General features: G+C 34.3%; 3 protein-coding genes across 5 annotated transcripts; 2 read left to right on the top strand and 1 right to left on the bottom strand.

Moving 5' to 3' along the window:
- Positions 1–953: 953 nt before the first annotated feature.
- Positions 954–2244, top strand: LOC145557400 (uncharacterized). The gene is made up of 3 exons (XM_081618583.1): positions 954–973; positions 1725–1870; positions 1946–2244. Exons 1-3 carry the CDS (start codon positions 954–956, stop codon positions 2242–2244), a joined length of 465 nt encoding a protein of 154 aa, XP_081474709.1.
- Positions 2245–14740: 12496 nt separating this feature from the next.
- LOC145558353 (alpha-L-fucosidase 1-like) lies at positions 14741–19296 on the top strand. Its single transcript, XM_081619574.1, has 3 exons — positions 14741–15731; positions 17139–17375; positions 17967–19296. The coding sequence occupies exons 1-3, from the start codon at positions 15160–15162 to the stop codon at positions 18760–18762; spliced, it is 1605 nt and encodes a 534-aa protein (XP_081475700.1). The 5' UTR covers positions 14741–15159; the 3' UTR covers positions 18763–19296.
- A 661-nt stretch (positions 19297–19957) lies between these two features.
- LOC145558352 (uncharacterized) lies at positions 19958–27688 on the bottom strand. Of its 3 annotated transcripts, XM_081619573.1 has the most exons (11): positions 27566–27653; positions 26442–26524; positions 25962–26029; positions 24309–24375; positions 23275–23340; positions 22434–22527; positions 22151–22267; positions 21879–21979; positions 21314–21388; positions 21129–21221; positions 19958–20618 (listed from the first exon to the last, which is right to left on the bottom strand). In XM_081619573.1, the coding sequence occupies exons 3-11, from the start codon at positions 25973–25975 to the stop codon at positions 20325–20327; spliced, it is 921 nt and encodes a 306-aa protein (XP_081475699.1). In that variant the 5' UTR covers positions 25976–26029; positions 26442–26524; positions 27566–27653; the 3' UTR covers positions 19958–20324. The 3 variants fall into 3 exon arrangements, with proteins under 3 accessions (XP_081475699.1, XP_081475697.1, XP_081475698.1); XM_081619571.1 differs by lacking the exon at positions 26442–26524 and having other exon boundaries at positions 27566–27688; XM_081619572.1 differs by lacking the exon at positions 26442–26524 and having other exon boundaries at positions 27447–27629.
- Between the last annotated feature and the right edge of the window lie 256 nt (positions 27689–27944).

Here is a 27944-nt window from a genome sequence, read left to right as displayed (position 1 = left end):
TGAAAATGTTATGAATGCAGCATATAGTATATATGCTGCTGACAAAACAAAGACATCATTGATGTCTTAAACCTTTCGAGACAAGCATATTTGGGGCACTTTGATACAACATGATGCATGGAAACCAAGTGAAGATACTGTTAAAAAAGCAAGAAAAAAACATCTACTTAAGAAAGTGACTCAAAGAGATCACGTATCAATGAAGCTGGCAACAACTCATCTTCATCAAACTCAGAAACACCAACCAGTTGTGATATTGGGTATTCAGGCTTGCCTTCCAGCAACAAATCTAGCAAAAATAACGGAAAGAGCATGACAACAATGGTTGGACACGGCCCAGAACATGAACCTTATAAGACAATCAGAAAATCAAGTGGAACTTACAAGGTTGCAACTAGAAAGGGAGAAAGAAGCAAGGAAGCAAAGAAAGATTAATATGGAGTTATTTAAACACCTCGATTCAAAGTCAAACCTATTTTCGGAAGATCAAGAACTAAGGAACAATTTATTGAAGAAGTTCCCCCAGACTGATGTACTAGACTACTAGGTATATGGTTAATCATAGTTTAAATGTTTCTTAATTTCAAATAATTTGCTTTTTAGTTTTCTGTTTTATGTACTAAGGTTCGATTTTTATTTTGGCAATTTTAAATGTGTTGTTGATTTAGGATATGAATGAATGTTATATTGTAACGTTATTATTAATAAAAAAAAAACAAGTTTATTACATATCTAGTATTAAAATCGTATTATACGCTTTATATGGACACATAATTATTATTGATCTGACTAAACCCATCAATTCACTTTGATATTTCACAGTAAAAGATGTACATTGATTTACATTACATTGAAAAAGAATTGATGTACCAAACACTGAAAAACAAATATTAGATACTAGACACTGATGTACTTAACACTGAAAAGGTAATAGTGATAAACATTGTACACTGATGTACTTAACACTGAAAAGGTAATAGTAATTGCATTGCTTTTACGTACATAACAATGCTAAGGTGATATTGACAATACAAATGCATCTATCTACATTACTAAACAATTATCAATTTTTTTCTGAATCAATGCATGCATGCAAGACTTCAAATTAATCATATAAGACAATAAAGATGACTTACATACCCAACACATTTGTTCTATAAAATGGATGAGATACATTTCACTTGATTAACCACCCATCTTTTCTCCTAAAAAAACTTCTACCTTCCATTCTCATATCAACTTGGTTTTAATAACATGTCATCCGACAAAAGCTCCAACTCTTCTAATTCTTCATCCAATTCAGAAAATAGCCAAACACAACGATACAAAAGACGAAGGCAAGCCAATCGTCTTGTTAACCAAATGATGGATGAAGTTTTTATGTCCAATCCAATTGAAGTATATAAAATGTTAAATCAAGTTCCAAGGGCACCAAGGATCCCCGTTCCAAGGGATCGTAAGGATGGACACAATCGTTTATGAAATGACTACTTTGCTGACTATCCTGTGTTTCCCCCACAATTATTTCATCGGATATTTCACATGAACAAACATATATTTCTTCGAATAAAGCAAACATTAGAAGAATGTCATCCCTTCTTTCAACAAACACAAGATTCTACAGGAAGATTTGGTGCCTCTGGATTGCAAAAATGCATATCTGCTATGAGGCTAATAGCTTATGGCACCTCTGCTGATTTTGTGGATGACTACATTTGAATTAGTGCATCTCTTGCAAGAGATTTACTACACCATTTTGTGGAAGGAATTGTCTCTTACTTTAGTGATGAATACCTTAGAAAGCCCAATGAAGAAGATCTGGCAAGACCACTAAGAATTGGTGAACGTCGAGGATTTCCAGGCATAGAAGGTTCTATTGATTGCATGCACTAGCGGTGGAAAAATTGTCCACTTTGATTAAAAGGTATGTTTTCTAAAAGACCAGGTAAGCCCACATTAATCTTGGAAGCTGTGGCATCATATGATCTTTGGATCTGGCATGATTTTTTTGGGACACCAGGTAGTCGTAATGATATTAACGTTCTTGATAGATCCCCTTTGTTTAACGATGTTTTTGAAGGTCGTGAACCTTCTATTAACTATGTTGTGAATGACCATCAATACAATATAGGGTATTATCTCACTGACGACATATATCCTAAATGGGCAGCATTCATTCTTACAATATCACTACCACAAAATGAAAAAGAAGGTCTTTTTGCCAAATTACAAGAAGCTAGATGAAAGGATGTTGAGCGTGCTTTTGGAGTATTACAAGCTCGTTTTGCAATAATACGGAATCCTGTGCTAGCTCGTGACTAAGGATGGAAATATCTAACGGATGGTCCGACCACCCGGTCCATCCGCTTTATTAAACGGGTAAAAACCCGGTTTATATGGATGAGAGGCGGGTGACGGGTGAATCTGGTGATGGATCGGGTCAGATTCGGGTGCTAGTTAATCTCATCCGTCACCCATCCATCCATCTGTTTAGTATTATAAATATTCTTATTTATTAAAAATAAATATAAATATCTTATACATATATAATATTTGCATATTAGAAGTTGTATGGTACGATTATATTTTATTTTTTATGTTAATATTTGTAATACCCCATATTTTTAAAATATATTATAAATGAAATTATATATTATTTATAATATATTTGTATTTTTCCGGAATTTAATTTCAAAAGTTTCAATTTTTAATTTTGGGTCGAAAATTATTTTGGTACAAATTTTTATACATACCTTCATTCTATAATTTATGTCCAACAAACTAACCTAACCCACTTTACTTACTTAATTGACCCATTAATTTTGAGGCCTAATTTTACTACTTACCCTACACCACTCTCTCTCCTATAAATACCCCATGCATCCCCAAATTTTTCCTCACACAAAAGGTTAGTCTAATTTTCTTTCTCCTTTATTTTATTTCTTTTATTTTCCTTTTCTTTTTCTTTTCTTTTTCTTTTCTTTTTCCTTTTATTTTTCTTTTTTTTTTTTCTTTTTTTTTTTCTTTTCTTTCTTTCTTTTTTTCCTCTTTTCCTACGTGAGTTTCACTACTCACCACCATTGCTGCCCTTCACCGACTTCCGCCCAGCCACCTCCAGCGCACCCCCCTGCTGCCGCCGCCAGCGACCCTGCCGACCCACCAGCCCAGCCACCACCGTGGCCTTCCTTTCCTCTTTCCTCCTTTATTTCATTATTTTTGCTTAATGTTTATTTAATTATTTTGGGTTTTTATTTTATAGTATAAAGATTATATTTTTAGTATCAAAATCAAGTTTTTGATAGTTTAAAGTTATAATTTCAGATTATAATTGTTATTATAGTTTTCAGATTTTATGAATTATAAACCTAGGGTTTCAATTTATTCAAATTGGATTTTAGGGTTCTAATGAGCAATTAATTTGGGGCTTTTATTCCTATTGTATTTCTATTGATTAATTAAGCATAAAAACATGTTTTTAATGAAGTTTTAAGGAGTTTTAATCTAAATTATAATGCTGGAAATTTGGTTAAGTATTAATTTATTGTTGTTGGTTGTTTTCTAGGAAGTGATTATTCCTTAGGAGACTTTTAATTGATTAAAAGTGTCACAAAGGACTGTTTATACGAGGTATGTACATGTCTACTTCGTTGTAAGTAGTATCATGTTTAGGTACCAAAGAAAAGAACTTAGTTTCATGATTAGAGAACACTTGGATGGAAATTGTTTGGTTATATATTTAATTAATTCATGTATTTATGTTTATGAGGCATGTTTTGGTGAATTAATTATGGTTGTATGGAATTATGGATGCAAGTATGTTGAATTATATTGGATTAATTGTGTTGTATGGAATGTTGATACAAACATATTTTATTGGATTGGTTTGTTAACCACCTTTGGATTATTAAAGGTTTGGAATTTAATGGTTTAAGTGGAATGAATTTATTAATTATTCCACAAGGTTGTTATTTATTTTATTTATTACTCAATCATGACTTATTAGTATATTGAGTAAAGGTGGATTAAGCCTAAATGGCTAGGTGGGTTTACTATGTTCAACAATTTTGAATAATTTGGAAGTTTAATTAATGGAATTAAAGGTCAACTTGTGATGTGATCACCATTGTCCTAAATAAGATTAAAAGTGAATTGATGTATGATTGTTATGCATGGTCTTCTTGAATGAGTCGGCTATTAATTAAAATTGTAATCACGTAAAGTGAAACATGGATGAGCAATAAAACTCTGGAAAGCGTGCACTTCTAGAGTATTGACAATTATGGGTTGGGGTACACGGTGGTAGCCCGTGGCTTTTCCGAGGCTTGTTTGATCAACATGTCCTCTTTTCTTTTGGTATTTACATTTTATTTTATAATGAAAGTTAGATGGGATCCTAGACTAACTTTGTGAGAATGGAGTCGCGCCCATTCTTGCATCGCGCTAAACTTTTATTTTAAATGGTCATTTGGGGCCAAAATGATTTGGTGGATTGGAAAACCTCGTCTATTGCTTACTCCAAACTAAATTAATTAAATTAAATATAAAGAGTCGAGTGTTTAGAATTGGTTAGAAAGTATGTTGGGTCAATTGAATTGTTTAAGTGTGGAGTCTTGATTAATGAATTCAAGTCGTATGTTTATTTACTTTAATTAGTTGAGCATGTCAGGTTTTGTGCGTTGTAACTTGTATGTACTCAGCTTTGCTAATTGCATGCTTTTGTGTGTTTTCTTTTGGTCATGGCCTTCGCCTTTAATGACCCTGTGATGATCCAATTATTACACTTGTATTATTGGGGAGCAGTATTGCACAGGTTAGCTTGATGATGTGAAGTTCGGTGATTTGACATACGCATTGTCAAGGGATTGGTGTGATTGAGAGTATTCGTTCTTTGTGTTGAACTTATTTATGTTTTACTATTTTAATTATGTTTTGGGATTTTGAATATTGGTTTGGTTTTAAATAAGGGCCTTATATGGTTCCAATTTGTAAGCTTTGACTTATTGATTTTCTAAATTATGTTATTTTAAAGACTTAAGTTTGATTTTCCGCTGCGATACTTTTATAAAGCCTTAACGTTTTAACACGTGGCGGTAGCACGTCAATGGTTCTCCACTATTTTATTTAAAGTAAGTGGTTTGTAAAGGGAGAATTATAAGGGTGTTACAATATTTGACATATCACAATTATTTTTACAATAATTATTTTAATATTAAAGGGTCAAAATAGTTTTCTCAAGTTTTTTTTTTATCTAAAATTAATTTTTATTCACCCACCCCACCCAGCCCATCCGTTTCACCCGCGGATGGTGGATGGATGGATTTCGGGTGATGTATTATGCGGGTGACGGATGGATCAGGTGAAATGGATGGATGCGGGTGGAGCTCCACCCGATCCGAACCCGATCCATTTCCATCCCTAGCTACTCGTGACACATCAATGTTAGGAAAAATAATGATAGCATGTATCATTATGCAAAATATGATCGTTGAGGACGAAAGAGATATGTATAAAACGTATTACGATCCAAATGAATATGATCAAGCTACAAATGCGTTTTCAAGTAATAGAAACACTGAAGAGCCTTTTCAATTCAAAAAATAGCAACAATCGAATTGCAAGTTTGGAAATTTATATGTCTAATAGAGCTCGTGTTCGTGATGAAGCTATGCATAAAGCCTTAAAGAAAGACTTAGTTGAACATATGTGGCTCAAATTCGGTGTTAACAGTAGGCAAAATAATTTGCGTTAATAGTTGTATAATCGTAACATTACATTATTGTATTTGTACTCAAGCACGGTTCGTTTTTATCTTTTAAAGATTGTTGTCATTTGATAGAATATGTATTATTTTTATTATTATGGAATTTAGTAAAGTTGCAATTATTGTGTATTTCTAAATTAACGACTAATTACTTACTAATTAAATAATATAATGCATTAATTTTAAACATAAGTCATTTTATTTAATTAATGTATGCTAATAATAATAATTATTTTTAATTGATTATTACCAAATGCATTAGTTATATATGATAGGATTAAAGAGATATATTGTGTGGTGGGGTTGGGTAAAAGTAGGAGAGAGAAAATGTATAACTAAAAAGTTGTGGTTAACTATTGGGAGACATTGGTTATTAAATGGGTATAAGAGTTATAGGTGAGGTGGAAGATGTAGAAATTAATAAAATAAGCAATAACCACAATGGTTGTGGGCAACCATTGTGTTTGCTCTAATAGTTATCCGAGGGTGATCGTGGATACCGATAACTACTAGCCACTATGAGGGTAATTCCTATCATCCCTCCCTCTTCTTTGTACCAACAATACCTTCTTTCCTTTACCGGGACCTTGTCTCCTTAATCACCTCCTCTTGGCTCTACTCACGTATAATTTAGGTACTTGATCATAATATTTTTTTGGCACAAAGTATTACATAAGATAACCTGGAACTTTTAGCAATGTAGGTATGTGAGCCTTTTTCTATATAAAGGGTCTTAGACAACAATTTGAAGGTAGAGTTTCCTTAAGAATCTTAAAAAGCATTCAGAGTGAGTGTAAAATTGCACTAAGAGATAGATAGGTTTTCATCTTTCTCTAAGCAAAGTATACTTTATAATCCTCCATGTTTGTCTAATCTTTTAACTCGAGAGTTATAATCCTCTATTTATATAAAAGTTTCTTTCAAGAGAGAACATTATCCTTTTAAACCTTATATCGCAAATGAATTATTTTTTGTCTATAAGTTTATCATAAAATACAATATACGTTAGTAGCTTGTTTGATTAGGAAATATGGTATAAGGTAAAAAACAATCAAATATGTGTTGTGCCTAATAAGCGAATTGGGAAGTTAGGGTTGGGATTGACTACCTAGTACCTTGATAAATATGGAAGCTCGTTATTGTTACTAACCTTGGTAGGCTTTACATTTGAAAAGTCAATTTATTTATAACATCTATACTAATCTACTTAGTATTAAAAAGCGTTCCTAAGAAAATTTATGTGTCATGTAGACCCATTTGTTACGCCATGTCATCCGCTCAACTTCTCAAGATTTGAAATACGACCTCTAATTCTAAAATTGAGTGTCTTACCACCAAACTATGTGATATTTTATGTTATCTTATGAATTAATTTTTTACACATATATAACAAATTTAATTAAAAGAAAATATGTGATGACTCGAGTTAACGTTCGGCTCAAATACTAGTTAGTCAATAAGAGATAATCAAGTTAAATAGGAAAAAGAGCTAAAGAAGAATAAGTTTAAAAACCAACCTATGTTACGTATTAGCAATTTAGCATATACAAAGATTACGAACTACAAGTACTTCTCTATTCCAAATTAATAGAAATGTTTCCTTTGATCAATTTGCTAATGCATAAATGCAATCGAAATAATCACAAATTTTATTTTTTATATCTATTTGTATAAATGTTTGTCAAAGTAAAGTTTATGATAATATGAAAACTCAAAACGTGTTGTCTAACAGAATATTAAAAAAAAATCAATAAACTATTTTTACCAACAAAACTTCTAAAACTTTTATTTTACCACAAAATAAAAAATAAAAAATTATTTTTTTACCACATCCCATCAAAATAACCGGTAAACATAACATAATTTTTTAAATTCTTCGATTTTCGTACCAAATACATGATTTTTAAGGGTTTTAGGGGGCATTTTAGTCCTTTGAAATAAATTTGTGGTCATAATTGACAAAAAATGATTGAAAATGACTTGTTTTGAGTGTTTAAAAGTACCTTGATTTGCATGAAACATGCAAAATGAGGCATTTCCGATCATCTGACCTCAAGTCGGACCCAAAAGATCAAAATGTCCCTCTAAACCTACGAAGAACATGTTTTGCGCACGAAATATGAAGATTTTTTTTAAACCGTTAGATTTAATGGTTTTCTCGACGGTAGGTGATAAAAAAACAACTTTGAGAATTTATTTTTTTTATTTTTTTTATTTTTTGGTGGTAAAATGAAAGTTTCAAAGGTAAAAAAATACCTTTTTTTTTTTTTTTTTTTTTTTTGGTGTGTTAAAATGAAAGTTTCAAAGGTAAAAAATACTTTTTTTTGATTTTTTTTTTGGTAAAAGTAAAAAAAAATCCTAAGTTTTTTGTCTTTTTGTTATGAAATATATAGAAATTAGAGGATTAAGAGAAGAAGGTAATAAGAGAAGTATTACTACTTTTATGTATTACTCTTGGTAATATTTTTGTGCATCATACAAGTGAAATTACATGGCTATTTATAGTATTAAGAACCACTATTACATTGTGGGCTATAACCTTAGAGGGTGGCAATTAGGGTTGGCTACTACATTAAATGCAATGAAGAAATTGGAGTGTGGACATTCACACCTTGACTAAATTAATTAACTCTTAACACTCCCCCTTGAATGTCCATACAGAATAGGGTATATGTTGCCTCGTTAAAACCTTGCTAGGTAAAACCCTTTAGGATAAAGGCCATAGCTCAGGGAAAAGAGTACAACAATATATTACTATATGCTTTAGTGTACTGCCTCATTAAAAACCTTGTCAGGAAAAACCCATTGGGATAAAAACCTGATCGAAGGGAAAAAGAGTGCAGTGCATATAATGCTCCCCCTGATTTTAACATAGTTTATGAAGACGACGCATCCCAATCTTGTGGACCAACCGCTCAACACTCTTCGAAGGTAGGGACTTTGTAAACAAGTCTGCAAGATTATCAGATGATTGGATCTGTTGGACATTTATCTTCCCTTCCTTCTGCAAATCGTGTGTAAAGAACAGTTTTGGGGATATATGTTTAGTCCTATCACCTTTAATATATCCTTCAGTTACTTGTGCGATACATGCAGTATTATCTTCGTAAATGATGATTGGACTTTCAGTTACTTCTTTCATCCCACATTCTTCTTGGATATTGTCGATCATTGACCTTAGCCATACACACTCACGTCCTGCTTCATAAAGGGCAATCAACTCAGCATGATTTGATGATGTCGCAGTTAAGGTTTGCTTTGTTGATTTCCAAGAAATTGCAGTTCCACCATAGGTGAACAGATATCCAGTTTGTGACTTGGCGTTTTGTGGGTCTGATAGATATCCAGCATCTGCATATCCGATGAGGGTGGCATCTTGCCTTGATTGATAAAACAAACCAAGATCTTTTGTTCCTCGTAGATATCGTAGTAAGTGTCTCTTCGTTGGTGCGTTGCTAAACCTAGCTAACAAATTCACAGAAAAAGCTATGTCTGGTCTAGTATTGTTAGCTAGATACATTAGAGCCCCAATTGCACTTAGATATGGTACTTCAGGACCAAGGACATCCTCGTTTTCCTCTCGAGGTCTAAATGGATCATATTTCATAGTCAAAGACCGAACAATCATCGGGGTGTTTGTTGGGGTCGCTTTGTCCATGAAAAAACGTTTTAACACTCTTTCGGTGTAGTTAGACTGATGGACGAAAATACCATTATTTAAGTGCTCAATTTGCAATCCAAGGCAAAATTTAGTTTGTCCAAGGTCTTTCATCTCAAATTCTTTCATCAAGTATTTTGCAGTTCTTTCAAGTTCATTTGGGGTTCCAATGATATTCAAGTCATCAACATAAACTGCAACAATTGCAAACCCTGATTGTGATCTCTTAATGAAAACACAAGGACTGATTTGATTATTCTTGAACCCTTCTTTCATAAGGTATTCACTAAGACGATTATACCACATCCTCCCAGACTGTTTCAATCCATAAAGTGACCTTTTTAATTTTATGGAAAGAATGTCTAGGCTTGTGGTTTTCTGGTAATTTTAGTCCATCTGGGACTTTCATATAAATATCTGTATCGAGTGACCCATATAAATATGCGGTTACTACATCCATTAATCGCATCTTTAGTCCTTCTGAGACTGTCAAGCTTACTAGAAATCTTAACGTAGTTGCATCAACTACGGGAGAATATGTCTCCTCATAATCAATCCCTGAAATTTGAGAAAAACCTTGGGCTACAAGTCTTGCCTTGTATCTAACAATTTCATTTTTCTCATTTCGTTTTCTCACAAATACCCACTTGTATCCAACTGGCTTTACACCTTCTGGTGTAAGGGTTATTTTTCCAAACACTTCTCGTTTTTCGAGTGACTTTAACTTTGTCTGCATTGCCTCTTTCCATTTTGGCCAATCATGCCTGCAACGACATTCTTCCACTGTTCTTGGTTCACTATCATTTTCGTCAGATGCCATTTCAATTGCAATGGAATATGCAAATATTTCATTTACGATAACATCATTTCTATTCCAATAATTCCTGGTAGAAACAAAATTTATTGAAGTTTCATTGTTATCGATGTCATGGTCATCTTGTTCATCCCCTTTCGGATTATCATCTTTTTCTCTATTCTCATCTGTACTTTGTCTTTCTTGACCTTCCGTAAGGGGAATGTTGTTGATCTCATCAGGTCTTTTTAATTTTCTTGGTTTAGAGTCTTTTGAACCAAGTGGTCTTCCACGCTTTCGGCGTGCTAGAGATTCATTTTCAATGATCTTATCACCAAATGGAATTTTAATTCGTGCAGGGGCATTTTCAGCTGGTATATGTGATTTTGTCACTTTCTTTGCATCTATAAATGCATCAGGCAGCTGATTTGCAATGCTTTGTAAATGAACAATTTTCTGAACTTCTTGTTCACACATATTTGTTCGTGGATCAAACATTGACAATTGTGTTGCATTCCAAATGATTTCTATTTCTTTCTTTCGTGGGTCCACTTTCTCTCCCCCCTAAGGCTGGGAATACTGTCTCATTGAAATGACAGTCGGCAAATCTGGCCGTAAATAAATCACCGGTCATTGGTTCAAGATATTTAATTATGGAGGGTGATTCAAACCCAACATAAATTCCCAGCCTTCTTTGTGGACCCATCTTTGTTCGTTGGGGTGGAGCAATAGGAACATACACCGCACAACCAAAAATTTTTAGATGTGAGACATTAGGTTCTCGACCAAAAACTAATTGTAGTGGTGAGAACTTATGATAAGCAGTTGGTCTTAATCTAATTAGAGTTGCCGCATGTATTATGGCATGACCCCAAGCAGATGAAGGCAATTTTGATCTCATCAATAATGGTCTTGCAATCAATTGTAGTCTCTTAATTAATGACTCAGCGAGTCCATTTTGTGTATGAACATGAGCTACTGGATGTTCTACAACAATTCCAATCGACATACAATAATCACTAAATGTTTGGGATGTAAATTCCCCAGCATTGTCAAGCCTTATTCTTTTTATTGTATGGTCTGAAAATTGTGCTCTTAGTTTAATAATTTGAGCAAGGAGTTTTGCAAAAGCAACATTTCTACTGGATAAGAGACTTACATGTGACCATCGAGTTGAGGCATCAATTAATACCATAAAATATCGGAATGGTCCACATGAAGGATTAATTGGTCCACAAATGTCTCCTTGAATCCTCTCTAAAAATGTTGGAGATTCAGTAACAATTTTGTTCATAGATGGCCTTATTATTAATTTGCCAAGTGAACATGCAGAGCATGTTAATTCATCTGATCGAGGGATTTTAACATTCCTAATTGAATGTCCTACTGAATTTGCTATAATCTTGTGCATCATTCCTGTACCAGGATGACCCAAAAGATCATGCCATAAATTTAGCAGATTCTTATTATCTAACTTCTGGTTAGATATCGAATTTATTTCAACTGGTCGTATATCTATATGATATAACCCTGAAGAATATGCTGGCAATTTCTCATACACATGTTTCTTGCCATGTTTTTCTGCCGTGAGGCATAAATATTCCTTTTGATCCACTATCATTGTTTCTAAATGAAAACCATTTTGACGCACATCTTTAAAACTTATAAGATTTCTTCGAGATTTACTCGAATATAAAGCGTCATTAATGATTAATTTTGTTCCATTTGGGAGTATTATGCAAGCTTTTCCAGAACCTTCTATTAGCTTGGCTGACCCAGAAATGGTATTAACATTTGCTTGAAATAATTTTAACTTTAAAAAATATTTTCTATCCTTCAGAATAGTGTGTGTTGTTCCACTGTCCAAAAGGCATTGAAATTTGGAACCAACTTCGGGCAGATCCATATCTTCATAAAATAATAAGTATAAGATTAGTTTAAGATAATTAAACTGGACTTACTTTATTAATGATGAAAAATTAAGAGTACATAACTTGAACATGAAAAAAAAAAACATACAAGAAAAGTACATAATGAAAACATAATACATATCATAGTAATTGATGAATTATCTAAACATGATTATTCTCTCCAAAGATAAATTCACCACCAGCTTCACCATTGTCTATGTGGAAATCAGACACATCAAGGCTAATTCCAGGGACATTTTCTTCATTAACATAATTTGTTTCGGCATGTTTTTCTTTCCCTTTAATGGAAGCCTGGTATAGTTCTACCAGATGTTTGGCCGTACGACAAGTACGTCCCCAATGTCCAGTCATGCCACATCTATAACATGTGTCTTTTCCTTTTGTGGTGGCTTGATTTTTGTTTCCTTGTTGATGCCCCCTTTGAGTGTTGTTTCTAGGGGGAAATTGGCCTCTACCACGGCCATAACCACGTCCACGGCCACGTCCGCGGAAATTTCCACGACCTCTGCCACGGTTATTATATTTTCCACGTCCACCTCTATGAGCAACATTTGTCTCGGGTGGATTTGAGCTTTCTACAGCATTTGTTTCATTGAATGCTTGAGACCCAGTTGGTCTTAGGTTGTGATTCTTCAACAGAAGATCATTATTCTTTTCAGCAACCAATAATGTAGAAATAAGCTCAGAATATTTTGCAAAGCCTCTTTCACGGTATTGCTGTTGCAATACAATGTTGTTAGCATGGAATGTAGAGAGTGTTTTCTTTATCATTTGCACGTCAGTGACTGGTTGATCACAATATCTCAATATTGATACGATTTTATATAGTGATGAATTATAATCACTGACAGATTTAAAGTCCTGAAATCTCAGGTTTGTCCACTCAAATTGTGCTGAAGGAAGGAGTACCCTTTTATGGTGGTCATATATTCCTTTCAGGCTATCCCATAGTTCTCTGGGATTTTCCACCATTAAATACTCAGTTTTCAAACTGTTATGTAAATGATGCCTTAAGAGAACTATAACTTTTGCTTTCTCTTGATCAATTGGAACTTTAACTTGAGCAGGGGCATCTTTTTCGTTTCCTGGGATGGTAATTTCTTTGATTGTATGTTCCAATCCCTGAGCCTTCAAATTCATTTGGGCATCAACTGTCCATTCAAGATAATTATGTCCGGACAAGTCTAATACGTCAAATTGTCTTTTCATCAAGTCTCCCAGTTTAACTACAATCAAATAGGTAATTATTATTAAGCCAATTAAGCAAGTGATAATTAAAGTAATCAAATTGTAATCATAATAATAATCCATTTAAAACATATTTGCTTCTCCCCCTTGGGTTATTATTATGATTTACATAAAGTTAAGCTAAAATTAAACATGATAATTACGTTAATTAAACAACGACAACAACAATAATAACAATAACAATGATAATAATAACAATAACAATAAATACTACTACTATCACTACATCACCGACAACAACAACAACAATAATAATAATAATAATAATAATAATAATAATAATAATATTAATGACATACATTAATGATAAAACAAAAGGAACATTTATTATAACAAAATGCACTTATAATCTACCTAGAAGACAAAAAAAAACTTGAAGTACTACGGAGATTACATGCATGAATTCCCTTTGTCGAAAAACCGAGCGTTACTTATGTAAAATGATGAAAATCATCATTGCCATTAATAAAACTACTAGGGCCATAATTAAAACTAAATATAGTTTTAATTTCCTTAAATCTTCTTCAAAGGTAAAGGGGTGTGGTGGTTGTCGGTTGTCGACGGGGAACATGTGTGTGACCGGTGTAAATGGAGGAAGAAGAACAGGAGATAATTTGGGTAAAGTTTAAGGAGGGGATAAGGTTTGTATGGTGAAATAAGGGGGTGTAATCCGCCTTTTATAGGGGGGTAAATTATCCGTTTCAGCTTTACACTACTATAAAAATATCATACAATGTTCTAGTAGACTGGTAAAATAATCGTAATCAAACTATTAATATTTACAAACGTAAATAAGTATCACATTGGGATGCAAGCCGTAGTGGTCCGACAACCCTAATCTATTCATGAGGTCAAGGGTTCGAAAATTGAAAGAAACATAAAAGTGTGTAATCTAAAAATTAAATAAATATAAAGGCTGCATCATTTTTTTTTTCATTTTAGTAATTATGCACAAGTAAGTAAGTATAAACATGATTTGTGTGACCATGAAATTTACTCTATTAACATGCATACAACAAATATTTCCACATGCAAAAGTAATTATATATTACTTTCTATAACCATGCATGAGAGTTACCAAACTAAGTATCATAAATAAGGTATGTATTGATATCCTCATTTTTAATCAACATGGCTAATTATGTAGAGTAATTTTGTGGAGAAATATATTGTGAGTTTCTGGTATAGAGGATCCCATATGGGCAACTATAGAGCATACTCCTCAAAATATATTTTGTGAAAGAAATTGAATCTTTGTAAAAATTGGATAATCGGTATAAGTATACCTGATTGAAGATGGTGCTGATAACGTGTTATGAAATATATAGAAATTAGAGGATTAAGAGAAGAAGGTAATAAGAGAAGTATTACTACTTTTATGTATTACTCTTGGTAATATTTTTGTGCATCATACAAGTGAAATTACATGGCTATTTATAGTAGTAAGAACCACTATTACATTGTGGGCTATAACCTTAGAGGGTGGCAATTAGGGTTGGCTACTACATTAAATGCAATGAAGAAATTGGAGTGTGGACATTCACACCTTGACTAAATTAATTAACTCTTAACACTTTTTACTTTTCTTAGCAATTTAAAACGACAAATTTTTTTTTTTTTTTTTTTTTTTTTTTTTTTTTTCCACTCAAAAAAAAAAAGACAAATTTTTTTAAAAAATACACAGTAGTCAAACACACAAAAACTTCAAAGTCTCCGTTGATTTACTGGTTCAATTCTCCCTCATCAGTCATCATTCTGGGTTTCCGCCATGGATAAACCCAACAAAAAGCTCAAAACTCAGTTCAAATTCCAACCCATTTCACCATTAACACTCTTCTTCATTTTCTCTCTCCCTTCTTCTTTCTCTCTCCTCCACCTTCCTCCTCCACCATTACCCCTCCTCCCCATCCCCACCTCCCAGCAGCTTTCATGGCAGCTCTCAGAAATGGCAATCTTCCTCCACTTTGGCACCAACACTTTCACCGACTCCGAATGGGGCGACGGTAAATCCGACCCATCTATCTTCTTCCCCTCCAATTTCGACGCTAAACAGTGGGTTTCCGTCGCTAAATCTGCCGGGTCTAAGAGGGTGATTTTGACGGCGAAACACCATGACGGGTTCTGCCTTTGGCCGTCTGATTACACTGATTATTCTGTGAAATCGAGTAATTGGCGAGGTGGGAATGGCGATGTAGTGGGTGATTTGGTTGTTGCTGCGAATGAGAGTGGGATTCAATTGGGGTTGTATCTCTCTCCTTGGGATCGCCATGAAAGTTGTTATGGGAATACTTTGGAGTATAATGAGTTTTATTTGGGACAAATGACTGAATTGCTAACTAGGTAATTAACTATACAATTTCTTGTTTTTGCAATTTATTGAAATTATATATTACAGTTTACAGTAATGATTAACTTAGTTATACAGCTAATCAGAACCTATATTATAGAAACACATTATTGAGGATGCATGTTGTTTTTTTCTTCAGTTTTGTTGCTGTTGTTGCTGCTGCTGCTGCTGCTGCTGTCGTTGTTTTCTTCAGTTTTGTTGTTATTTTCTTCAGTTTTGTTGTTGTTGTTTTCTTCAGTTTTGTTGTTGTTATTTTCTTCAGTTTTGTTGTTGTTGTTGTTGCTGCTGCTGTTGCTTTCTTCAGTTTTATTGTTGTTGTGGTCGTGGGCATGGTCGTGATCATGGTCATGGTCGTGGTCGTGGTCGTGGTCGTGATCGTGGTCATGGTCATGGTCGTGGTCGTGATCGTGGTCATGGTCGTGGTCATGATCGTGATCGTGGTCGTGGTTGTTGTTGTGGTGGTCGCTGTGGTTGTGGTGGTTGTTGTTGTTGTTATTGTGGCTATTGTTGTTGTTGTGGCTGTTGTTGTGATTGTTGTTGTTGTTATTGTTGTGGTGTTGGTGGTGGTAGTGGTAGTGGAAGTGGTAGTGGTTTGCCATTGTTCTTGGTGCCAGGTGGTGTTGGTGGTGTTGCCGTGTTGGTGCCATTGTTCTTGGTGCAGAAGTATATACTAGGCTTATTTTGTATCTTCTTTGTCATGGCTTAAATAGTGCAATCAAACTGCACCTTGCTTTATCATGTTTGGTTAAAACTTAAAGCAATATTTGCAACTGGCAAAAATAATGAACAGTATCTTCTCTTCAAAGATAATCTAATAGAATATGCAATTTTCGAGTTGTAGCAATCTGTAATGAATTTTCAATCTCCCTTGATATCGAAGCTAACGAACATATAGTGTAATGGGTAAGGTAATATTAATCTTTTGTGTTGCTGTGGTAATATGCTGCCTTTGGAGTTTAATCCTTTTCTTTACTAGTGTGTTGATTGAACAATTGTCCATCTATCAATCTGCATTGTGCTTAGAAGTTTTATTATGCTGAATTGTCCGATCAACACCATATTCATAAGTCATAAAAGAAACTTCATAGTCATTTGTTCATTGGCTTGAGACTTTTAATCCTTGGTTCCTATTGGAAATATACATTGTTTCGTATATCTTTCCCATTGTGCCCAGCTGCATGAATTAGGATGTAACACTACCTTTGAAATTAAAACCTCTGGTGTGACAGCTGATTATCTAGCACTAAACACTCTGAAACTTTTTAGATAAAAGCATGTTTTTACCCCTTTCTGGATCATAACTCCTAAGTAATTTCTGGTGTTGTTAAATGAAGCTAACGATCATAACCCCTAAGTAATTCCTAGTGTTGTTAAATAAAGCTAACTTCTTGATGAAACAGATATGGGGAGATCAAGGAGGTATGGTTGGATGGTGCCAAGGGAGAGGGGGAGAAGGATATGGAATATTTCTTTGACATCTGGTTTGATCTAATTCATCAACTGCAACCTAAAGCCGTAATATTTTCTGATGCTGGACCTGATGTTCGGTGGGTTGGAGATGAAGCTGGTGTTGCTGGATCAACTTGCTGGTCTTCTTTCAATAGGAGCGCTGCGAAAATTGGTGGAACTGATCCCCAGTAAGTTAACTTAGACCCTGTTCTTATTACCTCAGAATGAGTAAAGTTAAGTTTAATTTAGTTCTGACCACTTTGATTCAGGGTTTACACAGTCTACACCTACTGCACACATTTTCATATTCCTAGGAGAATTACTTTGTATTTCACTGTCTGAAAATTAGAGAAAGCAACAATAGAATTCACCATGTACATATATACATTACAGATTTACAGAGATACATAAACATGCGTCTATTGATAAACGCCCGTGTGTCGTCTTATGGAAGAGGGAGGGGTTAATTCCAGCTGTTGACCTGGTTATTGGTTATCTAAAAAACTCTGAAGAGTGAAATCCATTGATATCATATAAGATTCAAACTTCAACTACATCTTATATTGATTTTTTTGCTTCTTTGCTACAGAAAAATAGTTGCTTAGATGAGACCAATCATTGACTAAATGCAACCCTTTTGTGACTATGTAGGATATAATTTTAAAGTGCAATAGTATTAAAAGCTAAATCGCATTCTTCCGTGGGAAAGGCGTTGCATTTTTGACATTATTCATTGCAGCTCAAGCTAACCTACCCATTATACTTATTGAACCTAAAAGGTATTCACAGGAAGGAGACCCACGGGGGCATGATTGGGTACCTGCTGAATGTGATGTCTCCATCAGACCTGGTTGGTTTTGGCATGCATCTGAATCACCAAAATCTGCACTGTCTCTACTTGACATCTACTACAAATCAGTAGGCAGAAATTGTCTTTTACTGCTAAATGTTCCCCCAAACTCCTCGGGTCTTATATCTGATGAAGATATACAAGTACTTCAAGAATTCGCTGAGCTTCGGAGCTCTATTTTTTCCAATAACCTGGCTAGGCATGCCATTGTGTTTGCCAGTAGTACACGAGGAGATAGTGATTCTCGCTTTGGTGCCTCCCATGTTCTTGAAGAGAATATTTATACATATTGGTCTCCAGAAAAGAACCAAGCTCATTGGATATTGTATTTAGACTTGAAGGATATAGTCGCTTTCAATGTCTTGCAACTTCAAGAACCAATTCAACTAGGGCAAAGGATCACATATTTTCACGTTGATATTATGAAAGACAAGGGGCAATGGAAGAGAATTTTGGATGGGACTACCATTGGATACAAAAGACTTTTACAATTTCCGAGAGTGGAATCTCAGTACTTGAGGTTGGTGATTGAGAAAGCTCGTGGAGACCCTCTTATTTCCTTTGTTGGGGTTCATATGGATCCTTATTTAACCCTAACAAGCGTATCTGATAGAAGTCATACAACCAAAAGGCTGCCATCAAATGGAAACGATTTATTGAGCAAGTTTAAAGATACTCTCTATTCTATACCATACATAAAGATGTCTCTCAGATCTCAAATTTAGGTAAGCCTCACTATGGGAGCATATCATACTGTGGGAATCTGGTGGGATGCATTCCACCTTTTTTTCCCTCTGCTTTATTACGGTCCTTGAATGTATGTTACCATCAATCTCGGAGTATAAAGTTCAATGATACAAGATCGAAAGTTCTGGTGGGATGCATTCCACCTTTTTTTCCCTCTGCTTTATTACGGTCCTTGAATGTATGTTACCATCAATCTCGGAGTATAAAGTTCAATGATACAAGATCGAAAGTTCAAATCAGGCTTTGCCTCATTTATTCTTCTGAGTGGCAAAAGAAAGTGTATTAATCTCAATGTGTTTATCCTAAACATCCATAGTGCATATGTTTGTACCATTTGTATATCAATGATTCAATACTCTGTATCACCTGTGGAAAGTGGAATACTCTCACTCAAGCGAGTATTGTTGTATGTTTGAAATGATTACAGAGATGAACAGTTTGCTCGATGTACACTGTTGGAATTTGTGATTCAGAGATTTTATTATTAATGCAAATGCTGTGTTTTTACTACATTATGTAACTAGTTCTGAAACTCTTACTATTACAATTGCCATGTTCTGCTGTTTTTCTGCAATTCCATTTCATCAGTTAAGGTTGAGAATACTCATATTGCGCGGCATGATACATAAATTTGTCGTCAAGGGAATCCTTTAAGAATGATGTTCATGAGATGGCCCACAGCCTTGTGAAGTACGGTTCTCACATGACTCACCCTCTGAAATTCCATTACTTCCCAGATGGCGCTGTGGATGCTTAGACAAAGGACAAGAGAGTGAATTGGTTTGAGTTTTTGAGGTCTACAAGCAAGCTTCTGGGCACACGCTTTGCTTCTTCCTGACCTGGTGTATTTATGATGCTTTATGCAATGTTAATGCTGCTATGACAATATATAAATGGTGTTTACTATCATAACTTGTGATCAACGAAATTACAATAATTAAATACATTAACATTCAACTCTTACAACATATTTAGGGCGACAGGTGTTTACTATCATCACTTGTGATCAACGAAATTACGATAAGTGAATACATTTAACATTCAACTCTTACAACATATATAGGGTGTCGCCTGCAGTACTATAATCGAAGTTGGAAATTGTATGATATGGAGTGTACGAAACTTTTAATTATCCAAAATGAGTTTGGTAAAGGTCTAGTTGAAGCAAAGAAATAAAACATCATGATATTTAATTAAGCAATAAGAGACTTTTTATTCGTTGCTCGATTTAAATTGGTTATATCATAGATCAAGGGTCTTACATAAATAATCTCTAACCTTGAAAAAGAAGAAAAAAAAAAAAAAAAAGGTGACCTCTATTCCTCTATTGCTGATAACTAAAGTACTAAATTTTCTGAATGACATATATTTCCAGTACTTTGCTTAACAGACAGACAGCAATAAGTAACTGCATTATGTTCCAATGTTGGGGTTGTGGATATCAAAGAGAGAGGAATACCACAGCAATATCTTAATTCTGTGATGATGTAATGATGGAAGCACATACCAACAGTAAAAGACAGCAAGTCATGGTAACTTTTTAGTTGATTTTAACATCACGAAGAAGCCGGGCAGCCATGGCACCACATCTTCGCACTTCCCAGTCAGTAAGATCTCGGCTTGACTCTCCTGTAGAATCCGAGCAACCTCTATCGTTTTTCTCACCCTCAACTTCATCCACCCCGTTAGTCTTTCCTTCACTCTGGTTACTTTCTCTCTCTACAGATTCGGATGCTTGATTTTTCTCTTGATCTACTGCCAACGTAATTCCAGCAGAATTTTTTGGTTCCATTAAATAAAGCTGAATACTCGGATGCTGATACTTTCTGTCCATCTGCAACCACAAAAGAGTTTCAGAGTTGGGCATCTATGTAAAGACTATTCAACGAAAGCATACTTTGAAGAAAAGGCTGTTAAAAAAAACAATTACAGTTTTATTAATCTTGTGCTTAACTTGATGATCTTGAAATTTAATACGGAGCATATGTACACCTTCGAAGGTAGTAAATATCATTTCGTTTAAAAGTTCAAATATGTTTACTGAAAGCCAAATTCTCAAACAATTTATTAGATGGGATAAAATCAAATGTTTTAATGATCCTTCCTAAATGTAGTGAGGTAGTAGGCTTCTTGCTAGCCTTCCCAATCAAGGGAGTAACGATAACAATTTGTTCGACAACTGCAACTTGCAAGGACAAGGTAACAAAAACCTATGTTAAAATGTGAGGGTAACGTTATCTATGTACATTAAACCCATCCTTAGTCCTTGCCATGCAGGAAAGGGCCTCATGAAGCAAGATATTAGGTCAACAGTGATTGGTTTTGGATAAATAAAGTGATGTACCTTGGTTCTTGGAACAGTTTTGACATCAAAGTTGCTCTTCCACAATTGAAGCATTTGTTCGTGGACGCTTGTAGAACGTATCTCATAACCCAACTGTCCAGTAAAAATTTAAACTGCTAACTGATACTTGAACTGAAACAATTGCTACAGTATACTAAATATAGTTTTTTTTATAACATCTTTACCACAATGGTCGTGCGTGGTCCTGACAAAGCATGTATCGTTTGCAGCAGTGGATCAAGGAGATGTTCAGCATAAACCTGATATCCACACACATCAGAACCATTGCTTACAAAAATTTATCTATACCACATTGTTATTTGTTGCTAGTCCTATACCATAGTCCTCCAGAATATTTTGCAGATATGCAAACAGACAAGCTATAGAAATAAAAATAAAAAAGAAGGCCCTAATCTGCCCAACAGTCACCTTATATTTATCAAAATAGGAGAACAAAAGGCCAACTAGATATACCATGTAAAGAAGAACGTAATTACCATGCACATGCCTTGTTTCATGAACAACGTAGAGTGGCTGGGTAATCTGTATAGACTGTATTATCAGTTCACATAAGTCTTCCAAAACTGACAGAAAGTTTGGATTAACACTCCTAAAAACCTTTCTTTTTTTTTTTGACTTTTGCACTCCAACAAGTTTTAATTTTACCATGTCCCACCGCAGTTACTTTTGGTCATAAGCTTATATACCTTGATGCCTCGAAAGGGATAATATATATGAAAAGATACATACCACATCAGTGCCGACCACAAAATCATATGGAGGATCCACAGCTTGTATATGATCCGTATTACCCCAATCCAATTCCGCAACCTTGATAGAGCCGAATGAATCTGCAGTGCAACTCTTGCACAAGTTAGATACAAAATAATACAGAACATTGATGCCAACAAAAAGTGAAGGGTAGAGGAAATATAAAGAAGAAATAGGTTTATAAAAAAATCCAAAATTATATCACAGCAGAAGTGAAAATTTAGAGCATATATCATATTGCTCTTTACTACCTGCATTGGCATTTGCCTGCATGATCCATGAAGTATTACGTTCAACATTTCGCTGTAGCAGAGGCAGAACTTCTTTCTGATCAGTTGTGACCACTTCACATCCTAACATAGCCATCCCTGGTTACCCAAAAGAAATTTAAAGGGATGAAAAAGAGTAGATACATTATCAAATTTCTAGATAATGAAGAAGTTGGGATGGACCCATTATTCTCTGAAAATGTTATAATACATTGGTTTCCAACTTATGCTGAAGACAGACATCTAAGGAGCAGGTATAACATACCAAAGCCAGCTACTCCACAACCTGCTCCAAGTTCAATAACTCGCTTTCCTTTGAGTTTAGATGGACAAAATCTCCCTTTTCTGCTATTCCTTTCCTGAAAAAGTGAGTGAATCATCAAAAGGAAACATCTCAAAAAATTTACTAGTCCACTAGATGCCTAAGATATAAGAAATTTGTAATAGTCCAATGGCATGGGCAAAGCATAGAGTTTATACCTAATACTCACAAGTTCTTATTAGGTGTGAAAGTCAAACATGTATAAGGACAAGCCAAGTATTATCATCCTAATCTGCCATTCTTTTCCTTGAAAAAATTGATACTAACAGAATGCATCTCACAAATCGGCAATATATGTGAAAGCCTAGCATAAACACAAGTCATAAGTTGCTATACCATGTTAATTTCTAGACAGATTTAAGACTGGACAAAATTCAGCAAATCAGCAAACTGTTGCACAGTTGACGACATCCATGGGTCCGTGGCAAGATACAGTCAACTCAAATCACCTCCCCCTCCCCCCCCCCCCCCCCCCCCCCCTTCTCTCAAAAAAAAAAAAAAAGGAGCAAAATTCAAAGTAAAATATTACAGTTATAATTGAAACCAAAATACAACAATTGCATTTACAGCATACTAAACTCACATTCTCACCTAACCTTACATATTAGCCCATCAAACAAAGAAGATATTAAAATGTTCTAACTTACTATGTGGTTATGTTATGCAGTCTAACTTTATAACGCAAGATAATAATATGTCTCAACAACGATGACAACAAACCCAATAATTCCAGAGATTGCATCAAACTTTTAAGATATATATAAGCCTAGGAAAAGAAATATACCAGATACTTGGCAAATACCATTGATGCATCCCATACTGTAGTTCCCAAATGCTTGGAATTTGGATCCTGTCACAGCAAAGGAGAAAAAAAAAGGTTCTACCAAGAGTTATCAAGGACAGGAGAAAACAGGAAAGTGAATATACGTAGCATACTTTCTTGGGTAAGGGTGGACAAATTTATACAGAATGATTAAAGGCTAAAATCTGTAAAAGTTTATAAATTTAAGTACCAAATCAATAAAATTTTCGAAAAATAAATTTCAACTCATCCAAGCAGCCAAAAAAAAAACTCCCTTAAGCTCTGCATAGCGGAAATTTGTAATGCTAACTCCCAATAAATACTTCTCTAAAATTCACAATAAAAATCTAAGGAAATTCTGTGTTAGAAATTTACAGTTATATGGATAGGTTAATTTCTTAATGCCAATGGCTGTGTATTTAATCAAAGCTCAAGCTCAAACCCCAAAAAGAAAGCTTCATCGGCAAACCAATGCAAATTCTTCTACAGGCATTACCCGAAAACATGTATTCAAATGAGTTTGAGGAAAGCATTTATTAGAAACAAGTCAAACAACTGCAGTGTGAACCACAACTGCAACAACTACATATGCTCTACACAGGCTGCATGAGGGTGTTCTACAGCTCCACTTCTCCTTTTCATAGTAATTATCTCACTTTTGTTCTGGTAAATTTCGATTTGAGTTTCATAATACTCTTAAATATCTATTATCTCCGCACATTTAATGCACTAATCAACAAGAAAAATAATCCTATTAAATTCATTTACATTTCTTGATTTGTGGAGTAAAATGGAACAACCAAGTACTCTGAAATAAGTTTTGCAGAATGATATCCACATCATAAAACCCATCACTTTCCGCAAAAGTAGTAATGTCAATGACAATATTTTTTTTGTTGAGCCAATAAAAGTGAAGCCATAGAGCCCCAAAAACGAAGAATTAATTTCGGAGAGTTAGATTCCTAGGCAGGTAGAAGGAGCGTGCCTATAAAACTAGACAGGAATAGGCAATGTACCTGAGAAAATTGCAATTGATTTCCCAGTAAGTCTATTGTAACAACTGATGTGTCTGGCAGATTCAACCTGCAATAGCACATCAAGAAAATGTAAGAAGCTAATCAGCTATTCTAAGTTAGAAACCTGTCATAGTAGCTCTACTCAATTAGCTAACTACAGTTTTTGACATTTCAAGCTCTAGTACGAATGGCAACAAATCAGATTTGAATCAGGTACAGCCATGTCTATAGGCATCTATTTGAAAATCACCAGTACCCACTCCCATATAATTTTTAATAAATACATCCATATATGTCGCCAATGATAGAACTGAGTAAAAAGATTATCTAATAGATATTCCGATACTTTATTACTTCTTCCAATGCTTTTGGCAATGATTTACAACGTGATTGGATCATACAGCCCTAAAGCTAAATAAAGTACTCCATATATCATAAAAAAATATTTATCAGGTCTCTGCCGAAACACAGATCAACTACAATATATGCATTTCATAACAGAAGACAACACAGTTGTTTCCAAGCCCTGGCATAGATATCCTATAGTGTTGGTAAAAAAAATCAGTAGCTCTGTAATACAAGCATATGTTATCTGGATATGCGTATCCTTTGGGCTAATAATATAAGTGATGCAATGTCACCCGTATGTAATTTGAAAATCCATATCCTAATTTAATCCATATGATTTATTGGACTCCTACTTTTTCAACATATCTAATTTGCATGGAGACAAATTGGACAGCTACAGGTGGGCCTGCCAACCCTACTGCAAGCATAAGCAAACTTTACATAATGATTGGTAAAAATTACAAGCGCAACACTAAAATACACTTGGTTGTACTACTTTTCACTTGAATCAGTTCAATTAATAAGCTATGTTTCATAAATGAAATTTTGGAAAAAGAGTGAATGACATTAGATGATTAAACTGAAATATACGGAATGGCAAGTAAATTTATACTACCTCCGTTTCGTATTAGTTGCAACTTTGGAATATTTTATATCTCACAAATAATTCTCCAAAGTTGCAACTAATACGAAATGTAGGTAGTAGTTAATATTCTGAAGCAGCTGCAAGGAACAAAGAGTAAACATTTGACATGTTCAAGTTGACACCTCCTCAGGTACTGAATAACATAAAATCAAATCCCAGAAGAAAATGCATAGGTCCTTAAAGATTGTCTGGAGAAGCTTCATGTTGGTGAACTCTAAGAACTTTAGCATTATATCTAATTGCATATATGCAATACAAAAAATCAATATATCATATCCACATCTTTCCTCTTGATTGAACATGGCCTTCTATCCAAAATTCTTAGTCCCAAACACTTCTAGTATAAAAAGAAACAAGAAAATCTCTTTTGGATCAAGATAACAACTCCTACATTTGCAAAATACTCCATAGAAGAGCAAACAACAGCTCAATAGAATTCATAGTATATGAGTATATCCATTTTTGTAACATGGCACGGATGAAGGCATAGTCAAGCATTTCTCCTGAAATATGCTATGGACCACCTTTATAGATATATAAAAGCATGACATATATATCTAGCATTTAATTAAAATTAAATACCTCCTTCATGCAAACTGAAGAGCGAAGTCACTGCAAATAAAATTCAGACAAACTAATCATAACAATAACCTAATTACCTGTCAGACTCCATACTTGCATCTATTCCAAAATCCAATAGCTTAAAGTTAACTTTTTGCAGTGAGGCCTGTGACAATAGACCATAATAAGTAAGTAGAAAATAGGGAACCATTAAATTTTGATAGAATGAAGACTGCTTGCACTTTTGGGATTAAGGCTTTGATCGATTGATTGAAGACTGCTTGCACTCATGGAATGAGCTATGCTTCATAACCAATAAAGTAGCACTTAAATGGTTCAAAAAGCCATTTGTACCCACATAACATATAAATTTGAGATTTGACTATACAAGCAAAGCGTCTACACTCTATATAGTTCATCAGAAATTATTTTTTATTATTACCCTTATCTCAAATATAAAATAATATGCCAAAGTTAGCTAATTTGCCGGATACATAAATTGAGCAACGATATTTTAATAACTTTTATCTGATCTCTTTCTTTTTATCGTCTATTTTGGAAAGTTGAAGCCCCCTTACCAAAGATGAGCTAGGGGAGATTCAGATTGTTTGAAAATCAGAAAATGGCCAATTTACCCAGGTCCTCTTTGTTATCCAAATACCTGAATCCATTTGCAAGGTCAGATATATGTATCAAAAATTTAAATTGAAGAGTTGGAGTAACAGAGCTAGCAAGAACAACCCTATCTACATGTCAAGCATAGGGTGGAGGACAGGAAGTATTACACCATAAAGCGATGCTCAATACCTAAAACTCGAAAGGCAGATTGAGACATGAAGGGTTTACATCATACTGTGATCCTGCTAATCCCCGTTTTATGGTCAAGCTTTACATGAGAACTACTTAAACAGTAAAGAGTTGGAGTACTTCGGAAATACGTACATTATGAAAAGCTTCCAAACGAATCACTGGGGTCTAAATCAAAATTCTTTTTTGGATAGAAATGAGAACTAGAAAGCCACTTCTTTGTTAATGAGCTACAAGCAAAGTTCAAACCACATTTCAATGTCATACAATTCTGGAACTACCATTTTTTCTGCCAGGATTATTAAAATAAATAATATTATAAACATTATCTGCCTTACTGTAATACAACCCTCTCACACAAAAATTACTTGTATTCTAACCTACAATCAATACCCTGTAAGTTCAGCTGTAACCAAAATGTTTGGAAAATTTGGTAATTTATAAACATACCCATAAAAGCTAGAATTGCAAAATTTACATCTTTAAAAGATAATCCGAAATTTATCAGCAACCGCCACAATAACTAAACGCAACTAGTTCTGCTATTTACCACATATGAAGCTTAAAAAGAAGAATCCCAGATTTTAACAGTAACCATCAAAAATACTACAAATCATGACGTTGGAGCTATTAATTTCAGTCTACAATCAAATTAATCAGATAATACCAAAATAAGGAGTAAAATTTAATAAAAAGTAAACTTTTTTATCAATTGAATGCACTTTGAGAGCCAAAATTAAAATTGAATTATATAGAAGATGAAGTTAGAGAAATACCCAGAAATAAAAATTGGAAGTTAGAGAGGAGAGAAAAAGTTTGTTGCAGTTAAAGGGGAATTGGATTGATTGATTGAGTGATAGAGAAGTTGGGTGTTGCCGAAAGAGGATGAACTCACCTGGGGGCTGGCGGCCGAAAAGTACTACTCCGCCGGACTGTCTACCGGTGATTATTCGACAAGGTTGTCCAATGGAATTGACTAATTGATTATTGAGTTGGTTTGCACAAAAAAAAAAAAAAAAAAAAAACAATAGAGTTTTATATATATATACTACCTCCGAAACTTGCAAACGTGACTAAAGAAACGTGTCAACTAAAAAGAAAAAATGCAAATTATAGCCCAAAAATTCTTATTAATTGTAAATTGCAGCTCGATTCAACATTTTCATCGATTTACATGTCGAAAAATATTCGGTTTAGAAAAAATGAAAATTAAAAATCCAACCTTTGCTCGTTCTTCTCTTAAAATCCAACCTTTGGTTAATATCACAAAAATC

The sequence above is a fragment of the Chenopodium album genome, chromosome 9, assembly GCF_948465745.1.
Source record: "Chenopodium album chromosome 9, dcCheAlbu1.1, whole genome shotgun sequence".
Classification (NCBI taxonomy): domain Eukaryota; kingdom Viridiplantae; phylum Streptophyta; class Magnoliopsida; order Caryophyllales; family Amaranthaceae; genus Chenopodium; species Chenopodium album.
This window is presented reverse-complemented; position numbering and strand designations above follow the sequence as displayed.

Bases quoted from the DNA above. Each gene is read 5' to 3' on its own strand.
- LOC145558353 (XM_081619574.1), top strand. From the start codon at position 15,160: ATGGATAAACCCAACAAAAAGCTCAAAACTCAGTTCAAATTCCAACCC. The intron at 15,732-17,138 runs GTAATTAACTAT...TTGATGAAACAG, and splicing joins ATGACTGAATTGCTAACTAG to ATATGGGGAGATCAAGGAGG. The intron at 17,376-17,966 runs GTAAGTTAACTT...TGAACCTAAAAG, and splicing joins ATTGGTGGAACTGATCCCCA to GTATTCACAGGAAGGAGACC.
- LOC145558352 (XM_081619571.1), bottom strand. The intron at 23,341-24,308 runs GTACATTGCCTA...TTGCTGTGACAG, and splicing joins ATCAATTGCAATTTTCTCAG to GATCCAAATTCCAAGCATTT. The intron at 22,268-22,433 runs GTATGTTATACC...TTGGGTAACCAG, and splicing joins TTGTGGAGTAGCTGGCTTTG to GGATGGCTATGTTAGGATGT.
- LOC145557400 (XM_081618583.1), top strand. From the start codon at position 954: ATGTACTTAACACTGAAAAG. The intron at 974-1,724 runs GTAATAGTAATT...CATTTGAATTAG, and splicing joins ATGTACTTAACACTGAAAAG to TGCATCTCTTGCAAGAGATT. The intron at 1,871-1,945 runs GTTCTATTGATT...CTAAAAGACCAG, and splicing joins AGGATTTCCAGGCATAGAAG to GTAAGCCCACATTAATCTTG.